The 27,338-nt window shown below is 41.1% G+C and overlaps 2 protein-coding genes and 1 pseudogene across 7 annotated transcripts in view; 1 reads left to right on the top strand and 2 right to left on the bottom strand.

The window, feature by feature from the left end:
* Window positions 1–737: 737 nt before the first annotated feature.
* The window catches only part of nav1b (neuron navigator 1b), a 155,416-nt gene continuing 128,815 nt past the window's right edge, over window positions 738–27,338 (top strand). For all 4 annotated transcript variants that reach the window (XM_049591141.1, XM_049591112.1, XM_049591121.1 and 1 more), the window contains exon 1: window positions 738–854. The gene's annotated coding sequence lies outside the window, so the exon portion shown is untranslated. The remainder of the gene's footprint in view (window positions 855–27,338) is intronic.
* On the bottom strand, window positions 2,174–8,115 carry LOC125888311 (troponin I, slow skeletal muscle-like; annotated as a pseudogene).
* On the bottom strand, window positions 18,406–24,010 carry csrp1b (cysteine and glycine-rich protein 1b). 3 transcript variants are annotated; one of them, XM_049591184.1, is made up of 6 exons: window positions 23,866–23,982; window positions 22,772–22,902; window positions 22,169–22,337; window positions 21,876–22,005; window positions 21,691–21,784; window positions 18,406–19,098 (listed from the first exon to the last, which is right to left on the bottom strand). In XM_049591184.1, the coding sequence occupies exons 2-6, from the start codon at window positions 22,878–22,880 to the stop codon at window positions 19,022–19,024; spliced, it is 579 nt and encodes a 192-aa protein (XP_049447141.1). In that variant the 5' UTR covers window positions 22,881–22,902; window positions 23,866–23,982; the 3' UTR covers window positions 18,406–19,021. The 3 variants fall into 3 exon arrangements, with proteins under 3 accessions (XP_049447141.1, XP_049447162.1, XP_049447151.1); XM_049591194.1 differs by having other exon boundaries at window positions 18,408–19,098; window positions 22,772–22,881; window positions 23,866–24,010; XM_049591205.1 differs by lacking the exon at window positions 21,691–21,784.

Here is a 27,338-nt window from a genome sequence, read left to right as displayed (position 1 = left end):
CAAGAATAAATAAATAAATAAGATTTAAACATGAAAAATAAATAAGATAATCCTACAATAAATAAGTAAAAACATAAATAAATGATTGAAATTTTAATACGAAAATAAATAAAGCAGATAATTCAACAATAAATAACTAAATAAATAAATAAAATTTAAACATGAAAAAAAGATAATCCAACAATGAATAGATAAATAAATGAATTAAATTTTAATAAGAAAATAAATAATCCAACAATAAATAAATAAATAGATAAATAAATAAATACATATGAATAAATAAATAAATTATTTTAACAAGAAAATAAATAAATGAGATAATCAACTTCTTTACTGATGGAAAAGTGATGAGGGAATCAGGCCAACACTAACTTTCACGCTGGCCTACAGAAAAACATCATCCCTGGAGTTTTCAAATTCTCTGGGGTGGAGGGGGAGATCACTTGGTCCCCCCCAACGTTTACCCCTTGGCTCCGACCCTGGGACCCGCGGGAGTTTTCGCGAATCTGAGGTTGCCATCGCGATACGACCACGTGACACGCTCTACTTGTTGCTGCGTTATCAAACGCACCTCTCAGTGTGCAGCGGGTCATTTAAACTGCTGACACTCTGACAGCGGGTTTAGTCACACACTCCTGTGGTGATGATGAAGCTGACAGTCCGGTCATGTGTCAGCACAGATGTGTGGAGGTAATAATGATAACTGGGCTCCTCACTGCTCCTGCTGCTGTTTAAAGACTCTGCTGAAGATGGAGTTTCCTCTCCTGCTGTGTTTGGGTTCAGCCTCTTCCTGACGGATTCATTCCCCTCAGAGATGATGACAGGTGCCTCTGCGTCACTTCATGCTGCAGCAGGTATGTGCTGCTTCTGCTAGCTTACATATGAGTGTGGCTCTGCTGCAGGTCTGCTGGATGATGTGTTAGCTTCTGCTTGTTGCTCATTCCTGCACATGTGCTGCTGTTTATCTGCTCTGATAACTGAAATAATTATTCAGACTGGCTGAGCTTGTGTCTTGGTCCATGCTGTCTGGTGAGGTGTATCCTCAGCTGTTGCTGGTAGGTCTTGTATTTTGGGCTAGATTGACAAAAGGGATTGTCAACTATTTTAATCATTGTGTCATTGTTTAAGTCATTTTTTAAATTTACATGAATAAAACCCTCAGACCACCTTCTGAGGAGGTCTGAATTCGGTTCGCTTCAGCTCCCTGGTGCAGCGAACACAAAGCGCTCCAGGTTCTCTTTGCCATTGTATTCAGCCCTCTAGATCACATGCTGTTGCACTGGATGAAACAGATGAAACCAAGTCGGCCTGTAACACTTGCAAGGACACAGGACGAGGAGTAGTTTGGTCCACGGAAGGTACTGCACGTCTCCAGATGTGGAATGTAGAATACATCAAACAGTCTACAGCACAGAAACACTTAGGGTTATATATATATATATATATATATATATGTGTGTGTATATATATATATATATATGTGTGTGTATATATATATATATATATATATGTATATATATATATATATATATGTATATATATGTGTGAACAGAGAGAGAACTGAGGCCCCATCAGAGCTGAAGTGGACCAGAGAACTGAGACCTCTTTCAAATGAACTGACAATGTAAACACAAAAAGAACCGAGTCCCTTTTCTCTTGGTCCACTTTCAGAGGACTGAGTTCAGTTTGTTTAAAAAGGACTATATGTGAAAACACCCTTAAAGGCAGTAGCAAGCTAATTAAGTCAATTCTTTTGGGACTAACATTTTTTAGACAACCAGTTTGTGGCTAGATGGTAACCTTAGATCTGCAAAACTCTTGCAAGCCATTGTAAAATTGATTCTCTGTTTAGTGTTTTGACGACACTGTGGTTCAGGTCTGGTTTGGTCACAAAAAGCAAAAGAATTATAGCCTCAGCTGTTACTGGTATGTTGGTAAAAGCTTGGCCTTCACTCTGCACGTTATTCCACTGATTGTAGTTTTAGCAACTTCTGAGTGATCTGACTTTGATTACATTTTGACTACATTATCTCACAAAAATCCATTTCAGAATATCTTCAATCCACTGAATCACAACAGCTGATTGATGTGTGTGTGAATGCAAAGCTTTCCTTTTTTAATATCCACAAAATGTGCAACCAAAAGACACAAACAGGGGCAGTGTATGCTGCGTTTATTTCAGTGATAATGAAACAAAACACAATGAAAATGTGTGAAAATGTCCTGAATATAAAATACCAAAAGATCCTCTGTGAACCTGTGAAGTGCTCCAGAATACATGCATGTATGTTTGGTGCTGTATTCTGCACTCTTTAGTTTACAAGTGATGGTACTGGATGTACGATGAGAGCCAGCTTTGTCTTTAGTAACACCTGTTCACTGGCTTTGGCCTTTTGCTGCGTCAAACATCTTTTTGCGGCCCTCCATGCCCGACATGGCTTCTACGTTCTTCCTCCAGTCACTCACCTCCACCGTCTTCTCCTGCTCACAGAGAATCACAGAGAGATACTTTGGTGAAGTCTTTCCCAGTGCGGTGTCAGACTCAAGATGTTGTGCACCTTTATAATGTATGCAGTAAATCTAGAATTATTCAGTAATGTTTGTCTGTGTGACGAAGTTTGTCTCTTCATCCAGAACCTCTCTATTAAACACACTCACTCTGGGGATAGAGGAATCTTGTCAAACACAATCTGATGATTTGACCCATGCACCGGTGGTTTTAATTTTGTTTTGGCAAGCTGAGAGAGCTGATTAATCAGTTTCACACTCCTTCAGTCACCTTTCATATGGACATCTGCCAAACACTTAAAGCACAATCTGCAGTATGACTGAGCACCATGGGAAACATCTCTGCCAGAGCTGAACATGGTGTGCCGTGTGAATAAATCAGACATGTGTCATTGACTTTTGGCCGAAATCGTCTCCTTATCTTTGTCTGTGTTTTTCCAAACCCACCTTTTCTGTGTCTTCCTTCTTGACTGATTTGAGATTAGCACGTAGATCCAAAGAGACCTTGTGTTTGGAGCCCAGGAGGGAGCGCAGGATGGCATCAGCAGAGACCCTCACCCTCCTCAGGGTGGGTCTCTTAAACTTCCCTCGCAGGTCCAGTACCTTGATGTTTAGGTCTTTGATCTGTGGAGAAAGTAGAGAGGGAGATAATCAAGGTCACAGAGGGTGACAGATATTCAACTTTTACAGTGTCCCATTGTAGAACCAGTAAAGTTGAGATGAAATGGAATATGCCTTTCTAACTCTTTTAGATCAAATCCACAGACATTTTGTGCAACTATTTAACCACATCAATCATGATTTTCTAGGCGGGCTGGAGCCTATCCCAGCTGACATTGGGCGAGAGGCGGGGTACACCCTGGACAGGTCACCAGACTATCACAGGGCTGACACATAGAGACAGACAACCATTCACGCTCACATTCACACCTATGGTCAATTTAGAGTTACCAGTTAACCTGCATGTCTTTGGACTGTGGGAGGAAGCTGGAGAAAATCCATACTAACACGCAGAGAGCATGCAGACTCCACACAATTGGCCAGCGGGTTTGAACCTAGAACCCTCTTGCTGTGAGGCGACAGTGCTAACCACTGCACCACTATGCTATCATCCAAATTCAACCAATAATATCATGACATCCACCCATCAATCTGCAACTCTTAGCTGCGTTGAGCTAATTAGCTAGCTAATTCGTCGTTTTGTCTTTGTGTCAATATAATACCATAGTTAAGGGTTGGGGGCTAGGATTTATATTTATTCACCTGAAGAAAGTGGTATCTATGACAGCTCCAGATTCTGCTCCAGGCATTTTACAGTGGACTGCTTCAACAGCTAACGTTACATGGAGCATTCAGAGTGCTTTACTCTCACCTACTGATAGATACTTTATTCCAGGGCTGGTCAGCCATCTTTGACCTTTCGTTTGAACATTTGTACTTTGATTGAACAGAGATCTGACTGTAGCTACAGTCTGAGATCTCAAGACTTAGTTTTGTTGTCTGTTCCTAGTGCTCAGATTAAGATGGAATAAAGAGCTTTATGTGCTCTGCTCCTCTTAATTGTTATAACCTTCAAAACAAGTTGCAACTAGGAGAACAGGTCTCCGCCTGATTTTAAAGCTCCCATAAGCACAAGGATGAATGAATCGGTTAGTTCTTGTCATTGTGCATTGGTGTTCTAATATTTCCACATGTTACTGTATGTCTTGTTTTTTTATTGTGTTGTTTTTGGCAGTAACTTTTTCTTATGCTGCTGTCAAGGTCTCCCTAGAAAAAGAGTTTGTTTATCTCTTGTTTGTTTATTACCTAGTTGAAAATGGGTTAGATAAATAAGATAGAAATACCACTATGCTGTGGGCGCGACACAGTCAGGGCCTCACTGTTGCGACATGTCCACGTTTCAACGATTAAACCTTTGTATTCATTTCTAAAACAATATCGCCGAGGTCCAATTTGTATATTCATTAATCTATTCAATTGATTCATCTCTCCCTTGTCCTCCTCCTGACCTAATTTTAAGAGGGTGTGGGTTGAGCCCGCAGCGCACTGCCCACCCACTTTTAGCAGTCCAATCAAATGCAAAGGATTTAAAATGTCTCTTGTAACTGCGCACCAATCAAGTATTCTGTTTCACTGAGAAATACATTGCAGTACAGAAACTAAAGACACTCTACCTTCTGCTTCACTGGGACTCATTAGTGCTGGGTATCTGTATCACCTGAAATAACCCAGTATCAGGTAGTATGTAGATGTCTCCAGTGAGACACCTGTGCCCAATCCATTTTGCGCCGGGGATCTGATCCCAGACTGTCCCAACTCCCCATCTGATCGGCAACATTCTCGGTTAGCACAAGCTAACACAGGAGGAGCTGCTATCATCCAACACTGAGGCGTTTAACAGTCCCAACAAACTCACAGTGACATCAAAAATAGATAGATAACTGTTGGGTGAGGTGATGCTAACCGTTGTCGTCGGAAAACAGCCGTCACCCTGTCGCTTTCTCACAACTGTCCTCGGCACGGACTTGACGCTTCACAGTAGCAGCTACGACCCAGGTGTGGTGAAGTAGAGTGCTGTGTATTTGACCAAGTTGGCAGTTCAATGTGCTGATATGCCACCAACATGTTTAAAGTAAGACTACACTACACACCAGTCCATTCACATTATGGATATTGAATGAAGTACTTTATTGGTATTGGCATCACTTCAAGGGGACTGGTATTGTCATTTTTAAAAATCATACCCAGCCCAGCTAGGTTTTTATGTACAGTACTTGTTGGACTACATCAGTGTATTGCAGCTTTGAGTGTTATGTTTTATTCATCTTTTTTGTTGGTGTTATGGAAATCGTCCATGCATGTTATTATCTTTCTTAACAAGTGATCAGTTACCTCTCTGGTGTTGTGCAAGACTTTGGCTTCAATATCGTACCGCTCCTCGTCCACCACATCTATTTTGGCATGAAGCTCTTCACATAATGTCTGACAAGAAAATAAGACAAAGTGGGTGTTAATGAGATCTCCTCCTGAATTAAGTAGCAGAGTTTTAGTTTCCAAATATGAACAACTCTGTGATAGATGTGAGACTCTACCTGCAGCTCTGCTAACGACATGCCACTGGTGTGTAAAGGAGGAGATTTTTCTTCCAGGTACTTTGCCTTCTGCTCCTCTTTTTCCTCCAGCTCCTGCTCCAGCTCCTCCTTGGCCTTTGCGACCATCATGCTCTGAGATACCAAACACAAAGCACATTTAATTTGTTTAATTTAGTGTGAAGGTACAGCCTGTGCAAATAGGACTGAGGACTCACCTTTAGCATGAGCTTGCGAGAAGCTGAGATTTTAGATTTCCTCTGCAAAAAGAATGATTTATTTTTAAATTTTGGGCGACATTTTCGTGGTTCAGCCTGTTGAATAATTAGATTTGTTAGTGAGTTGTGTCTTGAGACATCTTACCTCCGGTCTGTGGGTAGAAAATAAAGATCGGACACAACAAAGACAGAAATGAGAAAGAAATGTAGCATTAGCATTCAGCTGCAGATACCAACACTCTTAATGAGTTGACATATATTCCATGATGCGCTTCTATAGATAAATCCCATTTGCTGCATGAAACTGATACTCTGATTTGGAAAATGGAAACAATAACAGAAACACAATACACTTACGCTTTCTCAGGCATCTTGGCTATTTCAGTTCCCCCTGGAAGACAAAAATAAAACCTTTTGCCTCTGAAGTGCTCATCAGTGGGGACCACTTGACTCGAGTGCCCCATTGGGTCTTAACTATGCTTTCCCTTTAGATCCATGACAGATACATTCCACCACAGTCGACAGTATAGGGTTACAAGAATGGAAATATACAGTATATATAGAGACGTTATATCGTGTTAACTGTCGCCCCATTGCTTTTATTATTCTTTAGCACAGACAGGACGTGGCTTTTCACATGGCCACGGTTGTTGATTTTGTTTATCAACCATTGTTATGTCTTACTCGTGTGGAAAGCGTGCTGGACAAAATCATGCAGTCACCTCTCAGTGCTGATAACACACTCTTTGCCAGGAAGCAGAGTGATGGCAGACAGAGAAGCATGCAAGGCCCCAGCACGGCAGCAATTCCAGTTAGATAACATTTCCTGCTTTCAGCCTCACTTTACCTCCGGATAAAGACTCAAATATAGACCAGGCCCCCGATTCACAGAAGACAACTGACCTAAACTAATACCCAGCTGACTTTACCAAGGCCCACTGATAAATGGGGAAAAGGATAAAAAAGAATGTGTATGTCCAACATAGCTTGTGACCTTTGGAGATTTTGAAAGGCTACAACTACCAGTTATTTTCAATGTTGATCAATCTGCTGATTATTTTCTAGATTAGTCTAATCATTTTGTCTATAACAGTGGTTCTCAACCAGGGGTCCAAGGATCCCAATGGGGTCCTTGAGGGAGTTCCAGAGAGTCCCCAGAAAATGGGAGAATAGTTTATTTTTTTACTTTTTGATTCACTATAGAAGTGAGCCCACTGTGAGTAATCTGAAATTAGGGTTGCAATGGTACAGTAACTGTCCCAGAAAATATTGCAGTTTCATGGTATTATAGAATTTATGTTGTTATCGTCTAAATGACCCTTAAAGAAATGAAAATGGAGGCGTTATTTTTGGTTGAACAAACGTTTTGTTACCATAATTAAAATTTGAAACCATTTAGTTAATGGAACTATGTGTAAAAAGCAGGGGCGAAAATCCCATTTCATAGTTGGGGGGGACAATAAACAGTAAAATTTTAGAAAATAATTCCAGGGGGGGGACAAGGAAAAAAAGTTGTAGCCTGTCTTTTATATAGCATCTTCTACCGCAATTTGACGCTTTAATCTTCTCTCTATCTCTCCAACAGGCAGAGTGAATGTCTATACTTACGAGAAATGGCTTAACAACTAAACATTTCCTGCAATTAAACTGGTTTATAAACAGTGTGCTGTGAGATCTGCTGCTGCGCACCTCACAACCGTGCATAATGACCGCTCCTTGTCAGTTAAACTGCACGTCTTTCATGTTTGTCTCACTGACAGGTGGAGAGCTCACAGACAGGTACCCATTAGCTATGAGCTGCTCCGCCACTGACTGCTCTTGTCCTGTCCTCTCTATCACTAAACTCTGAGCTTAATCATTAGCTTTTAGCTTAGCAGCACTTGTAATTGAGTAGGCTTTTGAACAATGCAGGAGAAATGTTGCAGACACTTTATATTATCAGCCTGGGCCTGGGGCTTGTTGTAACAGTAAATAGGATGTCTTGTAACTTGTGTAAGTTAAACTGTGTCTGTGTGAGTGTACATCTTACCCTGCGATGCGCGATGTGGGCAGCGGGTCCAGCCACATGCTGCTACTGCTGCCAAGCAGCCCCGCCCGTTGGAAAGAGTGTGGGATATACCACTACTAGGAATGGGAGGGGGGGACTAAATCTTTTAAGATTTAAATAGCACATTATTGTGCGATTATAATGAGCACCGCTTATATTGTGCTTTCAATGAATACTACTGCATTGTTCAAAAATTATTAATTGCGTCTCACATTATTCTAGGGGGGGACAGCTTTACTGAAGGGGGAGTCATGTCCCCCCTGTCCCCCCCAGGATTTCAGCCCCTGGTAAAAAGTCTCCCCTTTGAAAAAATAACCACCATAAAGGGGAGATTCTCCATCCAGTTGCAGTTTTTTTCAATATCGTAGCTAAGCAAATGTGCACGGTGTTATATCCGTCAACTTCTATATCACATTATACCTTAAAACTGGTATATTGCCGCGACCCTAGCCCCAATACATGGGGTACAGACGTGTCACGTAGGAGGGGCGGGGAAGGGTTCTTGATCTGCTACACAGACTCCATCTCTGCAGTGTGTGGTTGCTGCCAGCTTCACTGTGTGTGTGTGTGTGTGTGTGTGTATATATAGTGAGTTTTGCCAAGTGATAATGCAGTTGTTTATGGAAGGTTTGGAGACTTATGTGATATTAACTGGTGATGAATTATTAAACTGGATCATTTTAACAACAGGATGCATTGATTTGATTGTTTTATTTTAATGTGAAATGTAAAAACACACACAACTTCGCTCTTCTGTGCCACACTGTTTTCCGATACATGATGATACATGATAATGGTTGCAGTCTGCTACAGGCAAGCTGCGGCTGACGTGTCACGCCGCATCTGTGTCCCATGTATTTTGGCTGACTGTATTTTGGTGACTGTCCTGGTCATAGGTTTCACATCCTCCACAGTTCTCTCTTCAGCTGTAGAATTATCATATCTGATAAACAAAATCTTTTCAGATGAAGGTCGCTGAAGTAAAATCATATCAAATGAGGCTCCATGACCTCATAAGTATCATTTTAAGGGTCCTTAACACACAAAAGGTTGAGAACCACTGCTTTATGAGATATCAAATTGCTTGTTTTGTAATTTCATAACCTTCAGTTCACTATGACATGAGACAAAGACGAGCAGTAAATCATCACAGAGTAAAAGCTGGAATAAGGAATTATTTGGCTTTTATTAAAATTAAATTAAATTATCATTGAATTAAATATGATTTGATTTTTCTGTCAGTCGACTTATCATTTCAACTTTAGATGCTACCATACTGTGTATAGGGCGGTATCGCTCCCCTTATTATCAACAGATATTTCTGTGTGGCTGCTTTATCCATGAAAAGTTCAATCTTTTTCAGAAATTTTACTTTTATCACATTATATATATATATATAATACTGCAAGATAAAACTACAAATAGTTTTATAGATGATTTAAGCCATATTGTCCATTACAATGAAATAATTGATCATGTGATATAACATTCAATTAACAGTGATTAAGGTGACATAACAATTGTTGCAGTATGATTCACGTTAAAGCCTTTAATCATGTAATTGAACCTGAAACAATTAGGTGATTAATCAATTAGATAATCAATAGAATTATTTTTTTTAAGCAAAAATTGCGAAAATATTGCTGCTTCCAGCCTCTCAAATGTGAATATTAGGTGATTTTCATTAGGTGTTTTTTTTCATAGTCAGCTGAGTATCTTTGGGTTTTAGACTGTTGTTCAGAAAAAATAAGACATTTTAAGACGTCACTATGAGCTCTGGGAACTTGTGATGGCAGTTTTTTGTTACTATTGATGACATTCTTTACAGCTTGTGATAAACTAATTAATCAATGGTGAAAGAAATTATTAGTTGTTCAGAAACTTGTAAGAAAATATTTTATATACCTCAGTTTCAAATACAAATATATCCCAATTTGATTAAAATTGTCTAATTTATTCAGTCCAAAGTGAAATAAGTTGTCAGAGCAAACCAACACAGTAATTAATAACTATCTATAACTAGTTTTTCTGATTGAGTGTATCAGAGATTGATGGCCTTACCTTCCTGTCTTGATACTGTGGATGCAGACTGACACAAAGAGGTGGAGAAAAGAACACACCAGAATATTTATCTCTTGCTCCCCTTTGTCCCTCCTCTCTATCACAAGGAGACTTAAATAGAAACACACACACACACACACACACACACACACACACACACACACACACACACTGTGCGAGGGTGTGCTCTCAGGATAACAGTGATTGTGATGCTCATGTTGTGTGGACAGATCACTGCTCTCTGCTTCTTTATAATAATGTGTGTGAACTTCTCTGCGGGCCAGGACGGGATAAACAACTCTGACTTCAGTCAGTTGATAATCTGTTTTCCTCTCTTACATGTGTGAACTATTTAAAGCTCTACGTGGGATCTTCTCTGCTCTTGCACACCACCTTTGTTCATCCTAACAGACAGCTGCTGTGTATACAGAAAGATACACTTTTGTCTCCTCATATTGAAGCAACCTTCAAGCAGCCAGAGCCAAACAGTTTGTTTACCGTAGACGACTTTCTCAGATGTTCTTTGGCTACTGAGAGTGATGTTTGGAGACGTGCCCTGTCCTCCCCCATGAGACTGCGGGGCCCCCTCGGTCTGATTAGGATAATAGCTGCAGACAATGCTAAGCCGTGGTTTTAAGACAGGAATGCAGTTTCCAGTATACATTTGTGCGAAGGCCTATCAACTAAACATAGACAAATTGCAGCACCATGTGATGCTGCCACTCTTTGATTCTGGGTCCACTGTATGTGTGTGTGAATGCTTTGTGTTCTGAGTTTGTGTGTGCGGAGCAAAATGTGAGCAAAGATGAGTGTGTCTTGTCTAAGTGCTCCGTTCACTCAAGGACAACAAGTGCTTAGGTTAATCCACAGAATCACTTGTGTCTGGTTTGTGTTTGTGTTACAGATTTAATTGTCCTCAGCTCAGACATCAGTGGCACAAACTTAGACGTCCAGCTTGAAAGTCCGTCACATGCATAGTGACTCTTCTTAGTGACACAGCAGATTTGAAGTTGAACGTCAGATGGAGAGACTGATGTTGCCATCCATAGAGCCACACTGATAGTGAGGCTTGGCAATGTGAAGATATTATGTTGCTGTCAAGATATGGGACTACATATCGTCCTAGATTTTGGACATCGTTGTATCATGATATGGCACAAATGGTGTTATTTCCCTCGTTTTAAAGGCAGCACAACAGTAAAGTGATGTAAATGTGTCAACTTATTAGACTTTTCTATTTGTAGTTCTTATATCCATATTATTGATGATTATTGATCAAAAATCTCATTGTGATAATATTTTCTAAAAAAACAAACAAAAACAAACAAACAAACAAAAACCCAGCAATGATCCCCACAACTTTGTCGCATCAGAGAGAATATTTGGTCGAGTTTGTCTCGCAACGCCAGCGTTGATGAAGTGATTCTGAGGAGATTGAAAGCTATGAAGATATATATATTGAGATATAGCCTAAAAATATTGTGATATAATTTTCAGGACATAACGCCCAGCCCTAACTGATAGCATGACTGAAAATGTAAAGCTGTGGATTCTTGCTGCTTTTATTTGTTAAAGGGCAGGTCAATTTTTTTGAGGTTTCTGATATCATTCTGTAGCTTTCCAGTACTGTTCTTTATGTATCCATACATTCAATTTTGGCCAAAGCGTGTGTGTGTTTAGCATTAAAATGCTATTTTTCCTAGCCCCTCTAAAAACGTTTTTACACTTGACTTGACGTAAGTTTCTGCATCATGATGATGCTACTCCTCCTAATGTGCCTCTTCGTGACTGAGCCAAGCTGTCATTGAGAACTGTGTGAAATTGATTTTCTCAATTAGCTATGTAGCATGGGAGCTAAGCAACGTACTGCTCTGGAAACCACGTCAGTTTGGCTCCTGAAGACAATAACAGAAACTAACGAACCGATTGAGTCAGCGGTAGATCAGCAACTCCCGTGTTCTGTGAAGTAAAATTAGTGTTTTGTCAAAGGAGTCTGATGGCTGTGAAGAGAGTGATTAACGGCTTCAGTTCCTTGTCGGTAGTGTTGTCACGATACCAAAATCTTTGTTTCGGTACCGATACCAATATGAATTTCGATACTCTTCAGTACTACTTTTCTTAAGGAAAAGTCCTTTTGGATACAAACCTTTAGAACAATAAATAGTAGGGGTGTAACGGTACCAAAAAAATCATGGTTCGGTAAGTACCTCGGTACGGATGTCACGGTTTGGTAACTCAAATGTTCCACCAAGTTTGTGTTGTCTCGTGTTGTCTCCCTTTGCGAGGCAGACTTTCTCTTGTCTTTTTTCACTTGTGCCAGCTGCAAATGTTGATACAGGTGTTGTCATACACACCACTTGCGAAATCTCTGCTCCAATAGGAACAAGAAAGGCGTTTGCGTGCATAAATGAATTAAATAAATTAATGAATTGAATCAATTTAAAAAGTACCAGTATTTTCCAAATGCAGTATAGTACCGTTTGGAATACTCCAGTACCGCGGTACTATTTTAGTACCGGTATACCATGCAACACTACTTGTCGGTAAGAGCTATCTGACGGCAAGGTAAAGCAGTGAGAATATTACACTAACCCATAAGTACCTCATACCATACCACTTAAAAAAATCTGAACTACCCCTTATAGTTATTATTTTTTGTCATTTTTGTCTCAAACATCCTGCAACATAATGGTTCAAAACATATCACACATCAAAACACATCATACCGTGAAAATCTCATACCATTGCAATTCTATTCACATGGTAGTCTGCGAGTAACAAAGTCCAAAAACAGAAAACAAAAATGAAAAATAAAAAACAAACACAACAGCACAGGATGATAGTTCACACAGTCAAGTGACACTCTTGTAAATGATTGTATGGTTTAGTCAACGGACAGAAAATTAATCCACAATTGCTTTGATAAGTGATTAATCATTTCAGCCCTTTTTTTATCAAGAGAAAAACAGCAAACATTAACAAATCCCACTTTCTCAAATGTGAATGCTTTTTTTCTGTTTTTATATTTGCTACTTCTCTTTAGTGGACTGTTGGTCAGATGAAATGCAAGATGTCACCTTGGGCTTTCAGGACTTACAATGAGGACTATGCAACTGATTTAGTAAATATTCTGTTACAAGATGATTCCCTTTTCATTTTTATATTCCTAAGAGACTTCTTCAGGGATATATTTATGTAGCCTGATCGTTAGTTGCAGTTCCTTGAATTCGGCTCCCAGATCTGTCTCTTGAACTGTGTCATTAAATGGGTTTTGCAAAGCAGACACGTCCACAGTTGCTTCATCAGCAACCCTGGGTTGATTTTGAAGGGTTTGGTCCTTTTTGAAGCTGCTGTGTGTGTGAACATTTCACTGCGTCAGCATTCTGCTGTAGAAGATGAGACTATAGAAAAATCTGGAGCGGTGAACACATCAGAAAAAGAACCTGGCTCTGTGCAGATGTGTGAACAACAGTGTCGTTTGGGCTCCTGTAGACTCGGAGCAGCTTCTGTTCTGTCAGTCGGTCCCAGCTGAACATTTTGTTGCCATTAGCAACCACCGCTGTCGGAGCTCCGTGCCAGTTTAACTCTCGCTTTATTGTCAGATCTGTGAAACAAACATTAGGAGGATCTTTTATCTTTAAGTTTCCTATTGGACCATTATCTGTAGGGACACCATTTATTTTAGATACTTCTAACTTTTGTTTTCTGTGTATGTGATTAGAGATTGGTAGATAAGCTTTTCTGTCATCACTTCAGCGCGAACTACACTAACAAGGCTGTTTGGCAATGTCTGGCAGCAGTTACTGTGAACTGAGTGTTGGGCTGCAGTTGATGTCATACATTTTATTTCTCATTATGTTTACTAGATTTGTCTTACTTGTAAGAAGGACTTAGTGTTTTTATTTGATGTTTCTTGGAAGTTTATCTAAAAAGTTGAGTTTGACCTTTGATTTGTGAAGGTCAGTCAGTATGGGACAGGGGCCTGATCTTGTGAGGTCTAAGGTCTGTGTTACTTGTTACCAAGGGCATGCACTCACTCCAAAAAGGAGACAGTTTACAATGTCCAGGTATGTGAGTGGAGGTAGTGCATTGGGGTCTGTAATGTAGTCTTGTGCTGCTCACTTTAAGACATCATCACGGTGGTCTTACTAAGATATTGGCAACCTGGTCTCACTCCAAAGTAATCAAAAACCGGTGCTTGGTCAGTGACGTCTGGTATCAGACACTGACGAATAAAGCTGTCCTTTCATGTTTGCATGATACACAGCCAGTCGCCGTTACTCTGTAATGGCACCTAGTGACATCAGGGGCTAGATGTTGCCACGCAGCAACCTAGGTTAAGGGGGTGAAATAGTGTTGTGTGACGAATCATTCAAAAGAGTGAATCTGTTGAGTGAACGTACTGAACTGAATCACTTCGGGAACTGATTTGTTTATTTCTCAGTTCAGTTGAGCTCAGCAGCGGGCGTGCAGGCCGGGAGTGGAACTGCAGATTCGGTCTGTGAGAACGATGAATCACTTGCGAGTCACGAGGGTGCAGGAAGGGACTGCATACCGCGTGATAAATCACTCGGTGAACGAATCACTTGGTGAAAGACGTAACCCCGATCCCTGAGTGATTCAAATCATTTCCTCTCAGCGATACACTTTTATATGGACTGTTTTCTCCAAGCTAACGGCTAATGTAGCCAGGAGTCAAGCCACATGAACACAATCACACGCCTCCCCATTGTTTTAACAGACTTAGTTTACAGATAAACAAACTTAAAGCGTTAGGCTGGCCAGTAATGAGACTCACCAGTGCAGGGCAGACGCAGCAGCAGCTCAGCCGTGTATCAGTTCAGTGAGTCGGACTACGCAGTACACAGTCAGGGCTCCTTCCGCCAAGCACTGAACGATTTGATGAACAAATCTTTTGAACAGATCTTTTTAATGAACTGATTCTACTGATTCAGGAACATCTAAAGAACTGCTTTGCCCATCACTAGGGTGAAAGTTCGAGGAGGGTGGGTGGACTTTCACCCAGGAGGCCGATGTTTTGTTCCCATGAGAATGTTAAGCCAAACCCCGTTCTAAACCCAACCACATGTGTTAGTTTTTGAAGAAAAAAGGACAATTCGAGACTGTATGCAAACTGTACATTAACATAACAGGCTGAAGTTGACATGGCGTCCCAGAACGTCAACAACCAATGCACCCAGGGTCTGAACTCTACCAGAGGTATGAAAACCATTCTTCCAAAATATATTCCCTTAATTTGGTGTTTTGATGATGGTGGTGGAGAGTCCCATCGGACATGTCAGTCCAAGATCTCCTGTGGATGTAAAATTGGGCTGACATCGTAGGCTGTCCTTAGATAATTTTCACACACCTCAAACCAGTCTCTGACCTCATATTGAAGCATCTGCATTGTTCTGAACCCACACTCATTATTTCAGGTTTTTGTAACCTATCTGTTTTGCTTGGTTAATGGCAGTATTATTAAAAACGGCGTTTTAATCCTCTGCACTTTACACTGAACGCATGCTTTACATTTGTGGTAACATATGTGTCCCTGCAGCATTGTCTCCTGTTTACAGCGGAGCAGCAGGCGCTTCAGTGGGATAACTGTTGAGCTGTCAGCCTCTCGGTGACTGACCTGCTGGGCCTCAAGTCCATTTATTACAGTTTCATATGTTCAGACTCCCATCAAGGATCGGACACCACGGGGAATGCTGCTTGTGCTGAATCAGTCTCTTTAGTGAAATGAATCTGCAGATTCAATTATCTTCCTACATACACACTGTCTGGAACCAGATCCTCTCATATAGATATTTTTGGTTGAGTTAGATTGTTGTAATTTGCAGGACTGTTCTTTCACTCTCGCTGAGTCAGGACTTAAAAGTCCCTGATGCTGATTTGATTTATGACACAGAGATCCAGGCTGTTGGCTCGTGGCAGCTGATTATAATTCCACAGTATATATGGCAGCAGGATTAACAAAGTGCTGCGTGTGTTGCTGGGCTGTCTCTAGGAAACTGAACAAATGCCAGTGGATTATATAGCAGTTTACAGTACAGTAGATTTCACACACTGTGAAGTATTGAAATCTCTGTCCAAGAAGAAAATTTTCCACAGCTGTATCATGCAGGTGTTACAAATATGTGAATCATGTTATTTAAATGTGTAACAACAGCAATGTTAGGTTTATTGTCTTATTTAAAATGTAGTGTCAATTAGGGATGGGAATCACCAGAGGATCCATGATACGATATTATCACGATACAATATTAATGTGATTTAAATATGTTGTGATATGCTAGTATTGCAATTTATTACCTTTTTTCAAACTGTAAATAACTTTTTGTTCTTGCACGGCACTTGCCAGTTTACAATAATAATGAGGGGCAGATTTATTATCAAAATACTGTCCTCCTGTGTATATCATGGATGTATAAGGAAGACTAGATATGGTGTTGGAGGTGGCACCCTGTTCATTCCTATTGAAGTTGTTTAGTAGCGCAAGAAGCCAAAAAAGTTCAACTGCCACGTATGAAATTACCCAGATGATTCACTCTGCTTTCACACCAAAAGGCCCATAGAGCCAGCTACTTTCAGTTTAATGCTCTGCAAACTTCAGAGGGAATAAAATGATTGAATTGTGCGGCTTTCCAAATATTATCGGATCGAAAAGATCAATATCTGAGTCATTTTGTGGAAGTTGTGACACTCAAAATGTACCCACTGATTTATGTCTCTTTTACCATTTAAGTCTATGGGAAAAAGTCTTTTTGGGCCACATGGCATCATGTTACTGATGTACTTCCACTGTTTGGCCGTTACAAAATTTGGCTTCAAAGCCCTGTTTACTTCCTGGTGGTCTAGTGTGTATAGTGATTTATAAAACAATGGGTTTCTGATTTCAGTTGTTCTTAATATGGCCCCAAACACCTCCTCAACATACTGAGAAATCCAAAGCTTAACCTACTGTGGCTACCTATGACTGCTAAGCTATGATTGGGCAATTGCTGTTTGGGAAGAGTCTAGCAAATCGGTTCACTTTTGATAATAAGATAGTGTGAAAATACCTTCAATGTGAGGTGCTTTAGCAATGAGCTAGCACTCTGCTAGCTTTAGCAATTTGTCCACATTGGCAAGTGAGCTAACATTAGCTAATGTTGGCCACCTAAAACCTCAATATCAGAATATATTTCATGTCACCGTTTCCGCTCTGATTTTTGCAGCAATGGGGGCACTGAATCTACTGAATTTACACAAACGAGACAAGAATTAGCTAGCACAGCCCGCAGACTTTGCAACTCTCTCCCCACCAATAGGACACTACTTTACCACGAGGAGAGCAGACAGCAGCTCTGGAGATGGACCTTAGCCACTGTACCAACTCAAATTCAGCTGGTGCAAACCGCAGCGCCGGGGTTCACAGCAGCCTGGTGGCCAGTCACAACACCGGGTTTAACATTTGTAATGGCAGCAACAGAAAGTTTGCTGATCTGGCAGGGAGTCGGGCGGCTGAATTCAAGTTGCTACAGAGCGCTTAGTGAAGGTCCATCTGAGGGCCGCCTTTGCAACATGCATAAATTGGAAACAACATGTGTAGACTGTGTTGTGGTTGGTGCCAGTGGTTTGTTGGCATTAGCAAACTACATTTCTTTGTTAATGTTAGCTCCTGTTGCACACTGATAGCAATGTAGTGGAGCCAAGACATTTGGGACGATGCATAATATCATGTCCTTAGGATTTTCCTGCAAATTGTGCCCCTAGGCTTTTACATAGAAATGAATCCACAGGCCGTTAAAGGCAACCAAAAAGTGAGGGAAGGTCTCAGTTTTTAAGTTACATTACAATCTGTTCATCCATCAGCAATACAAAATTATTAATAGCCTACATGTAAAAAGTTGCATACGGTACCTTTAAAACCAAGTTATCATTGTTAGGTCTTTGAGAAATATACTGTGTAAATAAACTCATCTGATCACTTACTGTGAGACCAGGTCTCTTTGTCACCCTCTGGTGGGCAGAGGGCTGAAGTGAAGTACATGTTCATGGTATCCATTCATACAGTGGGACATTTAGAAGAAACATTTTTGGTTTTAAGGTGTTTACAGTGTCAGTTACTAAACACATTTTAAAAACAGATCCCAGTGGATTTCTGCTCTAGTTTGGCTGTCGATGTGACTCACACATGTTGTAGTCAGAACCAAAACAAACAGCTGCCCCCGCTGCCGCCACCACTACCGCTGCCTGACACTCTGGTCAGTGTGCCAACTCCTCGGCGCAGGCAGAGACGGGGCTGAGCACTACGACTCTGTTGTTCACCACAACAGCTGGCATTTGACTCTGTTTGATGATGATCAGAAGGAATAACAAGCACACCCAAGACCACATCAATGATCACGCTGATTTCGTCAGACCAGAATAACAGAAAGAACAATGACAATCGTGTAGAGCACGCCAAACTTTGCATCATGGAGAATCAGAAAAATCTATTGTTTCTTTTCTTTTTTTGACTGATATTTATTTTGTGTCTCAGCAACAAAGCATATCTTAAGACAGTATGTACACCGTTTGACATGTGAGGCAGAAATGAAAGCTTTATCTTGAGTGTAACTGAAGCGTGATGTGAGCCTGTTTTTTCACAGCTGTCAGTCCTGAAAAGTGTTGATCTTATTTTGTTCTCGCTCAGACGCCGACTGATTCAGATGTTAACCAAACTCGACATTTGTCAAATTCAGATTTGTTATTACAGTGGAAGTGTCTCTTAGTATCTCAGCCGGTTTAATTTGTTTTCATTTTTATCCTGTTAAAAACACACAATGTGCACGTCCAAACACAGTTAGATTTTAGTGTTTTGTAAATATTAAGCATGACACCCTGTTTTTTTAAAGCAGTAAAAAATGGCATATAAAATCCAGGTTCAAATGCAACACAGAGCAAAATCTGCTTGGTGAACTTGTATAAAATGCTGTGTTGAGTGCCTCCTTTCACTCATCTATTCCTTTAGCTGGAGTGAGCGGGCAGAATAAAATAGGCCGGATATTGACTGAAGGATCCTGGAAGCGAAGCACCAGTCGGTCTCAGATGGGCTGAGGCTTCAGGCTTTACTGGGAATGAGCCAGCGCTCCTGCACCCTGACCAAAGCCGAAGCCTTTGGGACCAAAATTCTTTGCGTAGCAACCTGTGAATGAAAATACACAGACTGAGAAACACTGTGCTGAACAGACTGGAGTTTAAATCGCACAAGTTAATGGTTTATTATGCCTCAGTTTGCAGAGCCGCAGAGTAAGAACCACAGGGTTGAGCTGTCAGCCGGCTAATTTAAAGGTTCAGAGCAGTAATAAAGCAGCAGACCACTGTTTACTGTGTAAAGATATAGTGGAGTAATGGCAACCTGAGCAGAGAAGGAAGTCACTCTCCCTCTGTGTGTGTTGTGATTCGAGCTTCACTGCGGTTTGTTGTGGTAGACGGTCCAGCAGGATGTGTGCGTTAATGCATGTGTGTTTGCCATAGAGCTTAGATCAGGCCCAACAAAATCCAGCCCGACCTCACCTGAGCCCGTGAATGTTCTGTCTGACCCCGACCCGGTTTAAACCCAACATTTTTTTTAAGGATATGAATGTGGACATTGAAGGCTGACTCTCGACTTTCTTTCCATGGCAAGCCTTCGTCATGTGCCTCTTAAGTGTCGAGTTCCCCGTCTTTTTGCTGTCATATACCAGCATCGTACTGCACTTGGTACACTCCACAAAACCGACGGACACGTTGTCACCGTCGACAACTCACATGTGCGCGGCCAGCGGCGCCGTCAAGGTGTGATAAGTAGCTGGTTCCATAACCTAGGTCTATTATGGTGAGCCCAACCCATCCGAGTGGCGGGAAATTACGGTCGGGAATCTAAGCTCTAGTTTGTCATCAGCTACGTCATTGCTGCTCCATTGCACTGTGCTCATACGGAATTTACTGAGAATATCAGGATGGCGTCGTAGTGGAAGCGTATCGCCCACCCCCCAGTTATTACCAATAGCCCTATCAGCACTGTTGCCATAGTTTAGGGTGGTTTATGGAGTTAGCACCTTTAGCTGCTAGCCTCCATCTCAGCCACCTCCATGTTGAGAACTTTGTCCAGACAACTCATACGCTCTGTTATGCATGGCGCCCCTTTAAACTAGGTAACTCACAAACATGCAGTCTTGTTCAAATATAAATCATGATTTAGTAAATGGCAAAAGGTCAGAGAGGCTGCTGACCTCCTGGAACTCTGTCTGAGGTAATTTAGAGCAACTGCTTCATCGCTGCAGGTTGAGGTTCAACCAGATGTGACCAGCAGAGGTTTGACTTGACCAGTGACATCTGAAGTAACATGACGTCCCACAATTACACTGCCTATCTGCATGAACTCTAATGCAGTATTGATTCATTTATGTTATATGTTTCCCAGTTTGCATTTGTTTTATAAAGAATACTAAAAATAATTTCTCATTAGTGACAACTGTTTTCATGTTGGGACCGGAGTCAAGATTATTTTGATCATCAGTTAATTTGCAGATTATTTCCTCAGTCAAGTGATATATTGTTTGGTTTAGAGCTGAAACAGTATGAACATTTCATAACAGGATTATAGTGACCCAAATTATCATGGTTCAAATTAGGGATGGGCAGCACAAGCAAAAACACTATTCGAAAATCGTGGCAACTATTCGACAATTTTTCGAATAATCGCCCACCACGGAGGTCCGCGCGGACTCAAAGTGGATGTCCGCAAGCCCTGTGCGCGCAAAGCTCTGCGCACCAGTGACTGCTCGGCATGTATTTTTCACATCGCAGGGATTTTTCACGGACATTTTTACAGGAAATTACAACGCGGAAGTGCGCTCGACTACGAAAGCCCGAATGACTGCGGACATTCCTCACGGAGTAGTAGTCTCTGCATGTTTCTCCTGTTTGTAGAAGAGCATCAAACTAGCTGGTAGCCCATCTCACACCGCTCCAGCAATCCTATACTGCCCTCGTGTGGTTAGGAGCTGAAAATTAAAAAATCGACTTTTCAAAAATAAAACGACTATTCGAAATTCGAAAATCGTGACCCATCCCTAGTTCAAATCATCTCACCAAGTTCATACTGAAAACCACGAACAAAATCACCAGCACTGCACTTTTTCTTTGATAAACACTGAAATAATAACACAGCCAATACTCTATGTAAACATGTGTAAACCATATTGAATGTGCGTCAATATTGTGAGTGTCTGTGTCGCTGTAGATTAGGACAAGGGACCGGTAGCATCACTGGGTTTGCCTGCTGCACACCCACTCTGTAAACAAGGAATAGGCAAAACAAACCTACGTTGCTGCTGCTTCCTGCATCTGGGAGACTGTTGCTAGCTTTGGTTGAGGCTGGACAGTAATTATTGTAAGGTTTCAAAACGTGGCAATCAAACACGGTTTAATGATAAAACTTACTATTGGGAATTTTACAGCGGTTTATTGTGAAACTTGTGATCGTTTTATTCCTAGTATGGGCTAAGATGCCAGAAAGTAGTAAAAAAAAAAAAAAAAACGGCTAGTTTCCTAAAGCCCAAGGTAAGGTCTTCATATTCCCTGTTTTTGACCAACAAACCAAAGTTGTTCAATTTAATGTTGCATATGACAAAATGAATCAGCAAATCCACATTTTTTAAATTTGAACCAACATAATGTTTGGTATCTTTGCTGTAAAAATGACCTGTTCATTAATTAACCCAACTAAGCGAATCAGTTGATTCACACAGACCTTTACAGAAGATCTCCCCGTCTCTATCAGCGAGGGTCGTGGACTCGAGGCCTTTGCCACACTTGGCACAGCGAAAGCAGCCTTTATGCCAGGACTGACGAGAGCGCAGAGAGTTGGTTCAAGAGAACTGACATTTAAATCACATTTTATAAAGTGAGATAACAGCATATGTAGGTCTTTCTTACATTGCCTCCTCCGACAACCTTCTCGGCTGCGTACACTGTCCTCCCACAGCGAGGACACACATCTGAGCCCCCGGGTTTCTGAGCAAACTTTGAGGCGTTGGGGTTGTTTGTGGGACGAAAAGGAGCTTGGCTGTGAAGAGAAAAAGAGTTTTAAGAAGCTCATAAGGGAGGAAACTAGACAGCTCGAGATTTTTTGAAATGCACTTTGTCATTTCATAATCTGAATGTACAATATGTGCCTTTTTACGGTACTCAGTAGTTAAAATAAAAGGAGGAAGTGCTGCTTTGCTCACACTTCAGGCTTGATCCCAAGTCCTTCTCCTGTGTCCATACTCAGAGTGCCGGCTCCACCTCCGAAGCCGTAGCCTTTTGGCCCATACTTCTTGCCATAGCATGATTTGCAGTAGATCTCATCCACATGGACGGCCACTGTTGTGCTGTCCAGGTTCTTCTTACAGACCACTTACAGCAAAGAAAGAGGGGGAAAAATCAAATTAGAAATACAGAGCTGATTGATTTTGTCTTAACAGCACACCAAACAAACTGAGCTCTCAAACCCACATTTTTCCACTGATGCTTAGTTGTGACATCACCACAAAACTATGCATGACATTTTAAAGAGGAAATCCACAATGTGCGTTGCTGCGTCAGATAAATACTTGTCTGTGCTGGAGGGGGGAGTGTGTGTACCTTCCTCTGCCTTATAAGGAAGACCAAACCTTTTGTCACATGTTTCCAATGGATCCAAATAAGGGCTGAGATGTCTGAGCAAAAACCTGCAGATACTCACTTTCATACCCTGACGCCAAATACTCTGCATTCCATCCTTGTGATTTCCGAGTCATTTACCACCGCGCGTCAGATGAGGAATAAAGCAGATTACTTTAAATACTTACTGCATAGAAAACAGGATTTGTGCCAGCTCTTCCCCTCGCACTGCACTTCCTCAGCGAAGTAGACGGTCTTCTGGCAGCAGCCGCACTTGTTTCCTCCCCCGAAAGGCATTCTGGAGGCACACAGGGAGAGCCTGTGTGTACATTTTTCATTTACTGTATTTATAACAGCTCTCCTCTGGTGTGCAGATCAGTGTTGCTCAGCAGACGGAGGCCATCTGCAACACTTGAGGCTAGATGCAACAATACCTATAAAAGGAGAGGCAGCAGTTTGCTATGACATGCTGCTCTTTCTTTCCTCTGTCTTGTTTCAGCGTACTGGAATGAGTGCATATCTGTTCATCCCTGACTGAAAAATGCAAACTACCTGCTGGCGTTGCCCAGATAGCGCCAAACCACCTCGTAAAAGATAAAATGACATCAGAAAACACTCTGTATTAACACCACACCAGTGTCAGCTCTGAGTTTTTAAAATTAAATGTCTTTTTATGGCGATGACCTCATGTGGTGAGAGTCAGCATCCACACAGAGAGCTGGCAATCTACTAGACTGCTGTGTATAAACAGGAAATTCCCTGCATTTATTTTGTAATCATACATGTTTACAGCCGTGCCCTCAGACAACCCGACAAGCTATGATACAGATGATCTGAGGTACTGAAACAATGTTGTAGAAAATAAATAAAAAACACTGTGCAGGGATAGTTTCAGTGTCGTCTCTAAGTGTGACTAGAATAAAAGTTTTGCTTATTTTAAAGTGGCAGCACCCTTTTTTTCAAGGTTGTTTCTTATCAGCTGAAGCTCAGGAAACAGGTTTTGAAGCATAAACTCACTCTCATCCAAGACAATAACAGGAAATTTCCGAATTTTAAAAATATGCCTCTTAACTTTATGCAAACCAGCACCACTTAATAGTTTAATTAAATGCTTAAAAGCTAGCTTTGCCTCTAAATCACAAATCTAATTTACAAGAAAACATGCTTTTATTTCATTTTATTCTTGATTTGCCAAATTTGATCCTTACCCTCAAATCTTCCAGTTAAGTATTGATCTATTTAACTATGTTTTTCTGTATCCGTACAACTTAAACAAACCTACCTGTCGCTGGTCGAAGGCTGATCCTCTCTGTGGTTGTTCTGTGGTGTGAAGTGATGGCTGAGTCGAGGAGAGGAGAGACAGTGGTCTGATGAGGAGACGCAGAGGGAGGCTGAGAGGACACCAGGCTGAACTGAGGGAGGAGTCAGGACACAGAGAAAAGTCATGTTGGGTCGATTTCTGATTTTTAAGGTCTGGTCCGATGTAAGAGCTTAAAAGGGTTCGATTTAATGCAAACTGACTGAAGCAACATTTGTCATTAAGATGGAGGGAGAGATGTCGGGAGGAGATGGAGGAGAAAGATAATGAGAGTGGTTCTTGATGGAGGGAAGAGTCGGAGACTGTAGGAAAGATTTACATCATCTCTTTGTATGAAAAAAAAATGTCTTTCTTGGTTAAATCACAGAACATACTGCCTGAAAACAGTCAGAATGAAACATAAAATGCAACGGATGGATGATAACTTGTTTACAAAGGAGCCCACACGGTTGAGTTTAAAGGTAATTCTGCACATTGGCGACCCCCAATGGGAAGTAGAGATAACTGCACTGAGGACTGAAGTACCTCAAAGTAATGCAGCAAGACATCCATGCATGTAAAGTTGAGAAATCCCAAATTCTCTCTGTTAAACAATATAAACAAATATTTTAAATGTGTGTTTTGTCAGTTTGTTTTTAAGACAGCAAACATTGTGTAGTGTTGTGTGTGTATATATAGGTGTTTATGGAGTTATTATTAGTGAGATATATATTATAGCTACACACAGTTAAAAATATGTTTGTGTCAGACATCATTAAAGGGATATTTCAGTGTTTTTGAAGTGGGGTTGTATGGAGTAGTTATCCATAGACAGTGTATTACATACAGTAGTAGTAGTTGGAGAAGCAGGCTAGAGTCCGACATGGAAGCTGAGCAATGTACAAGTCCCATCTAAGAAAATCAATATCAGTTAGAGTGTATGCTATATTGAGAGTATTTTTACTGCTTCACCATAATGTCTGACATTGATTTCCAACAGGAAAATGAAGCCATTTTAATGCTCTCTTCAAAGCCAGACTCCATTAGGAAAAAGAGTGATTTAATCATGCTGAACACAGGAGCTGCTGGTCTAGTTCTGCCTCGATTAGTCGTATTGTTTGTGTTATTGTGTGACTTTGGCATTTAAAAGGGTTCGTTCAGATTCACCGAAGTCACACAGTAACACAAACTAACTAACTTATCGAGGCAGTGGTAGACCAGAAGCTCCTGTGTTCAGCGAGCTAAAATTACTGTTTTTCTCAATGGAGTCTGGTGGCTTTGATGAGGATATAAACGGGGAACTGGAGCTGCTAACGGCTTTCCTGTTGGAAAGAGCTGTCCGATGGAAAGATTAAATGGTGAAAATACTCTTATTGTAATGCACACTTAAACTGATATTGTTTTTTTTTTTTTTAGGATGGGACTTTATTTAGGTGACTAAAATCTGTCTTGTTGCTGACCCCCATCCAGCAGCTTTCCAGCTGCAATGTTGGTTATTGTGACAAAGCTCTAAAAACCCTTCAGACGACCTGCCCAGTCCTGAGCTTCAGACCATAGTTAGCAGCTAGCTGGTGAATATAGCGAAACATTTAGCTGCTAAAGAGCCAGATGTGTCTCTGAGGAGCTGGAGGAGACTAAAACGGAGCTAAATGGGGAGTGAATCTTGGACTAACATTCACCTGGTGGCCAGAAATGCAACTTTAAAGGAATGCTAATGTTGTCCAATGAGGGGTTGCAGCTGTTGCTATCAAGCTCACCATATCAACTTAAAGGCTGAAAAAATGCCAGTGTTTAAAGCTTGTTGCTGCTGCTGTCAAGTGGCCAAAAATGCAGGCACCCTGGGGATGCTCTGCCGGTCAAGGACTGCAGTCGTCTTCCCATCTCTCTTTCTTCAGGGATTTTTCTTTTTCTTTTTTCCATCTGTCTGGTATTTAGCATGATTGGTGGGATTGAGGTCAGATGTCTGATTTGGAAAAGCAAAAGCAGTCCACTGTTTGGCACTGCACTGTATGTCATCTTGGTATTATTGTCTTAGAATTCGGGGTATATGAAGAGGATACTGGTCCTGGATTGATTTCAAATTAAAAAGTAATTGAATGTGAGATACAGAAACATGATGTAATGTGTTTTAAAAAAGCTATAGGGAATCATCTCCTTTTCTCTAACAGCTGTATATATTTGACATTCTTGCTCCTAACCACATTTGACATTTTCTCATATCAGCTCCTGCGGTGGATTTGTCTCTGGGTTAGTTCATACGTTCTCAGAAATACTCAGTATCTCGCGTGTTGGATGTGTGTACTTCCCGCTGATGCTTTTGTCCCTATGACAAGCATTAATACAGGTAAAAGCATGATGAGCAACAGTGATATCTCAAGCGGACATCCTATAAATCTGACTGTCCGATATAAGAAGAAGCGCTTTACACAGTGCTTCTGCAGAGAGCAGGGGATGTCCCGTCTTGTTCAGTGGATTACTCAGTGGATTACTCACCGTCTCCAGAGACCTGCTGGATGAGTTTAACTGAACTATGTGACTCAGGAGGGCAATAGGTCAACCAGACATGTCTCTCTCTCTAGTAATGTTAACTTGACACATATTTTTCATGTGTCTGACCTATTAACAAATATCAGCAACCCCAGGAAATCTCCAAAAAAGAGATTAATCATATGTATACTTCAAACTTCAATTTTCCTAAAATGCATAGACTCATACAGAAGTAATCCCTCACAAATTTAGCGAGGTGGAACGCCAAACAAGAGTCAATCTGGTGCTGGCTTTTACTGCTACCCGCTGGTGAGCAGGTTTTCAAACAGGAACCAGCAATCCTGCATGTGTGTACCTTAACACTCAAATGGAAAGTTGCTCTGTTGTTGATGGTTGGTCCGAACCTAAACTATGTTTTCTAATGTGTGCTTGGTCACGTTCAGGCACATTCCCATTCATCTCTATACACAGATATCTGCATGAGAATGCAGACTTTGTTGGCAATGTGGCAAGATTTTGTATTGGAAGCGTTCTGGTTTCCATCTGTAGTCCATTTGTAATCCAAATAGTATTGACCAGTCACATTTGAGCGTGTTTTAGTTGCTTGCGCAGGTCGGGTGGAAAGTAAAATAGGTGGAATGCGTCAGCTGAAATGCAATCTCTGAACCAGTCGGCTATCATCTGACAGTAATTTGCTTTATATTAGCTTTTCAAAATGTGTTTCTGGATTTGTATGCAGTTATCTGTTTGTAGAGATAAGCCCATAGTCCTTTTCAGTCAGGACCACTTTAGTCAAAGAAAACTTTATTTCCATTTGCAGTATTATATCTGTCAGTATGGCTCTGTTGGGGGGCCCCTCTGCCTTTCCTCAGCCTACGCAGAAAGCCTCTTCCATGCGCCTACATGGAAAGCCTAACTGTGCATTCACACCAAAAGTGTCATGAGCGTCATAAGTGGCCGGCAGCCATTCA

The sequence above is a fragment of the Epinephelus fuscoguttatus genome, linkage group LG1 (assembly GCF_011397635.1).
Source record: "Epinephelus fuscoguttatus linkage group LG1, E.fuscoguttatus.final_Chr_v1".
NCBI classification, from domain to species: domain Eukaryota; kingdom Metazoa; phylum Chordata; class Actinopteri; order Perciformes; family Serranidae; genus Epinephelus; species Epinephelus fuscoguttatus.
Note: the sequence above shows the minus strand (reverse complement) of the source record. Positions and strands in the feature narration are given on the sequence as shown.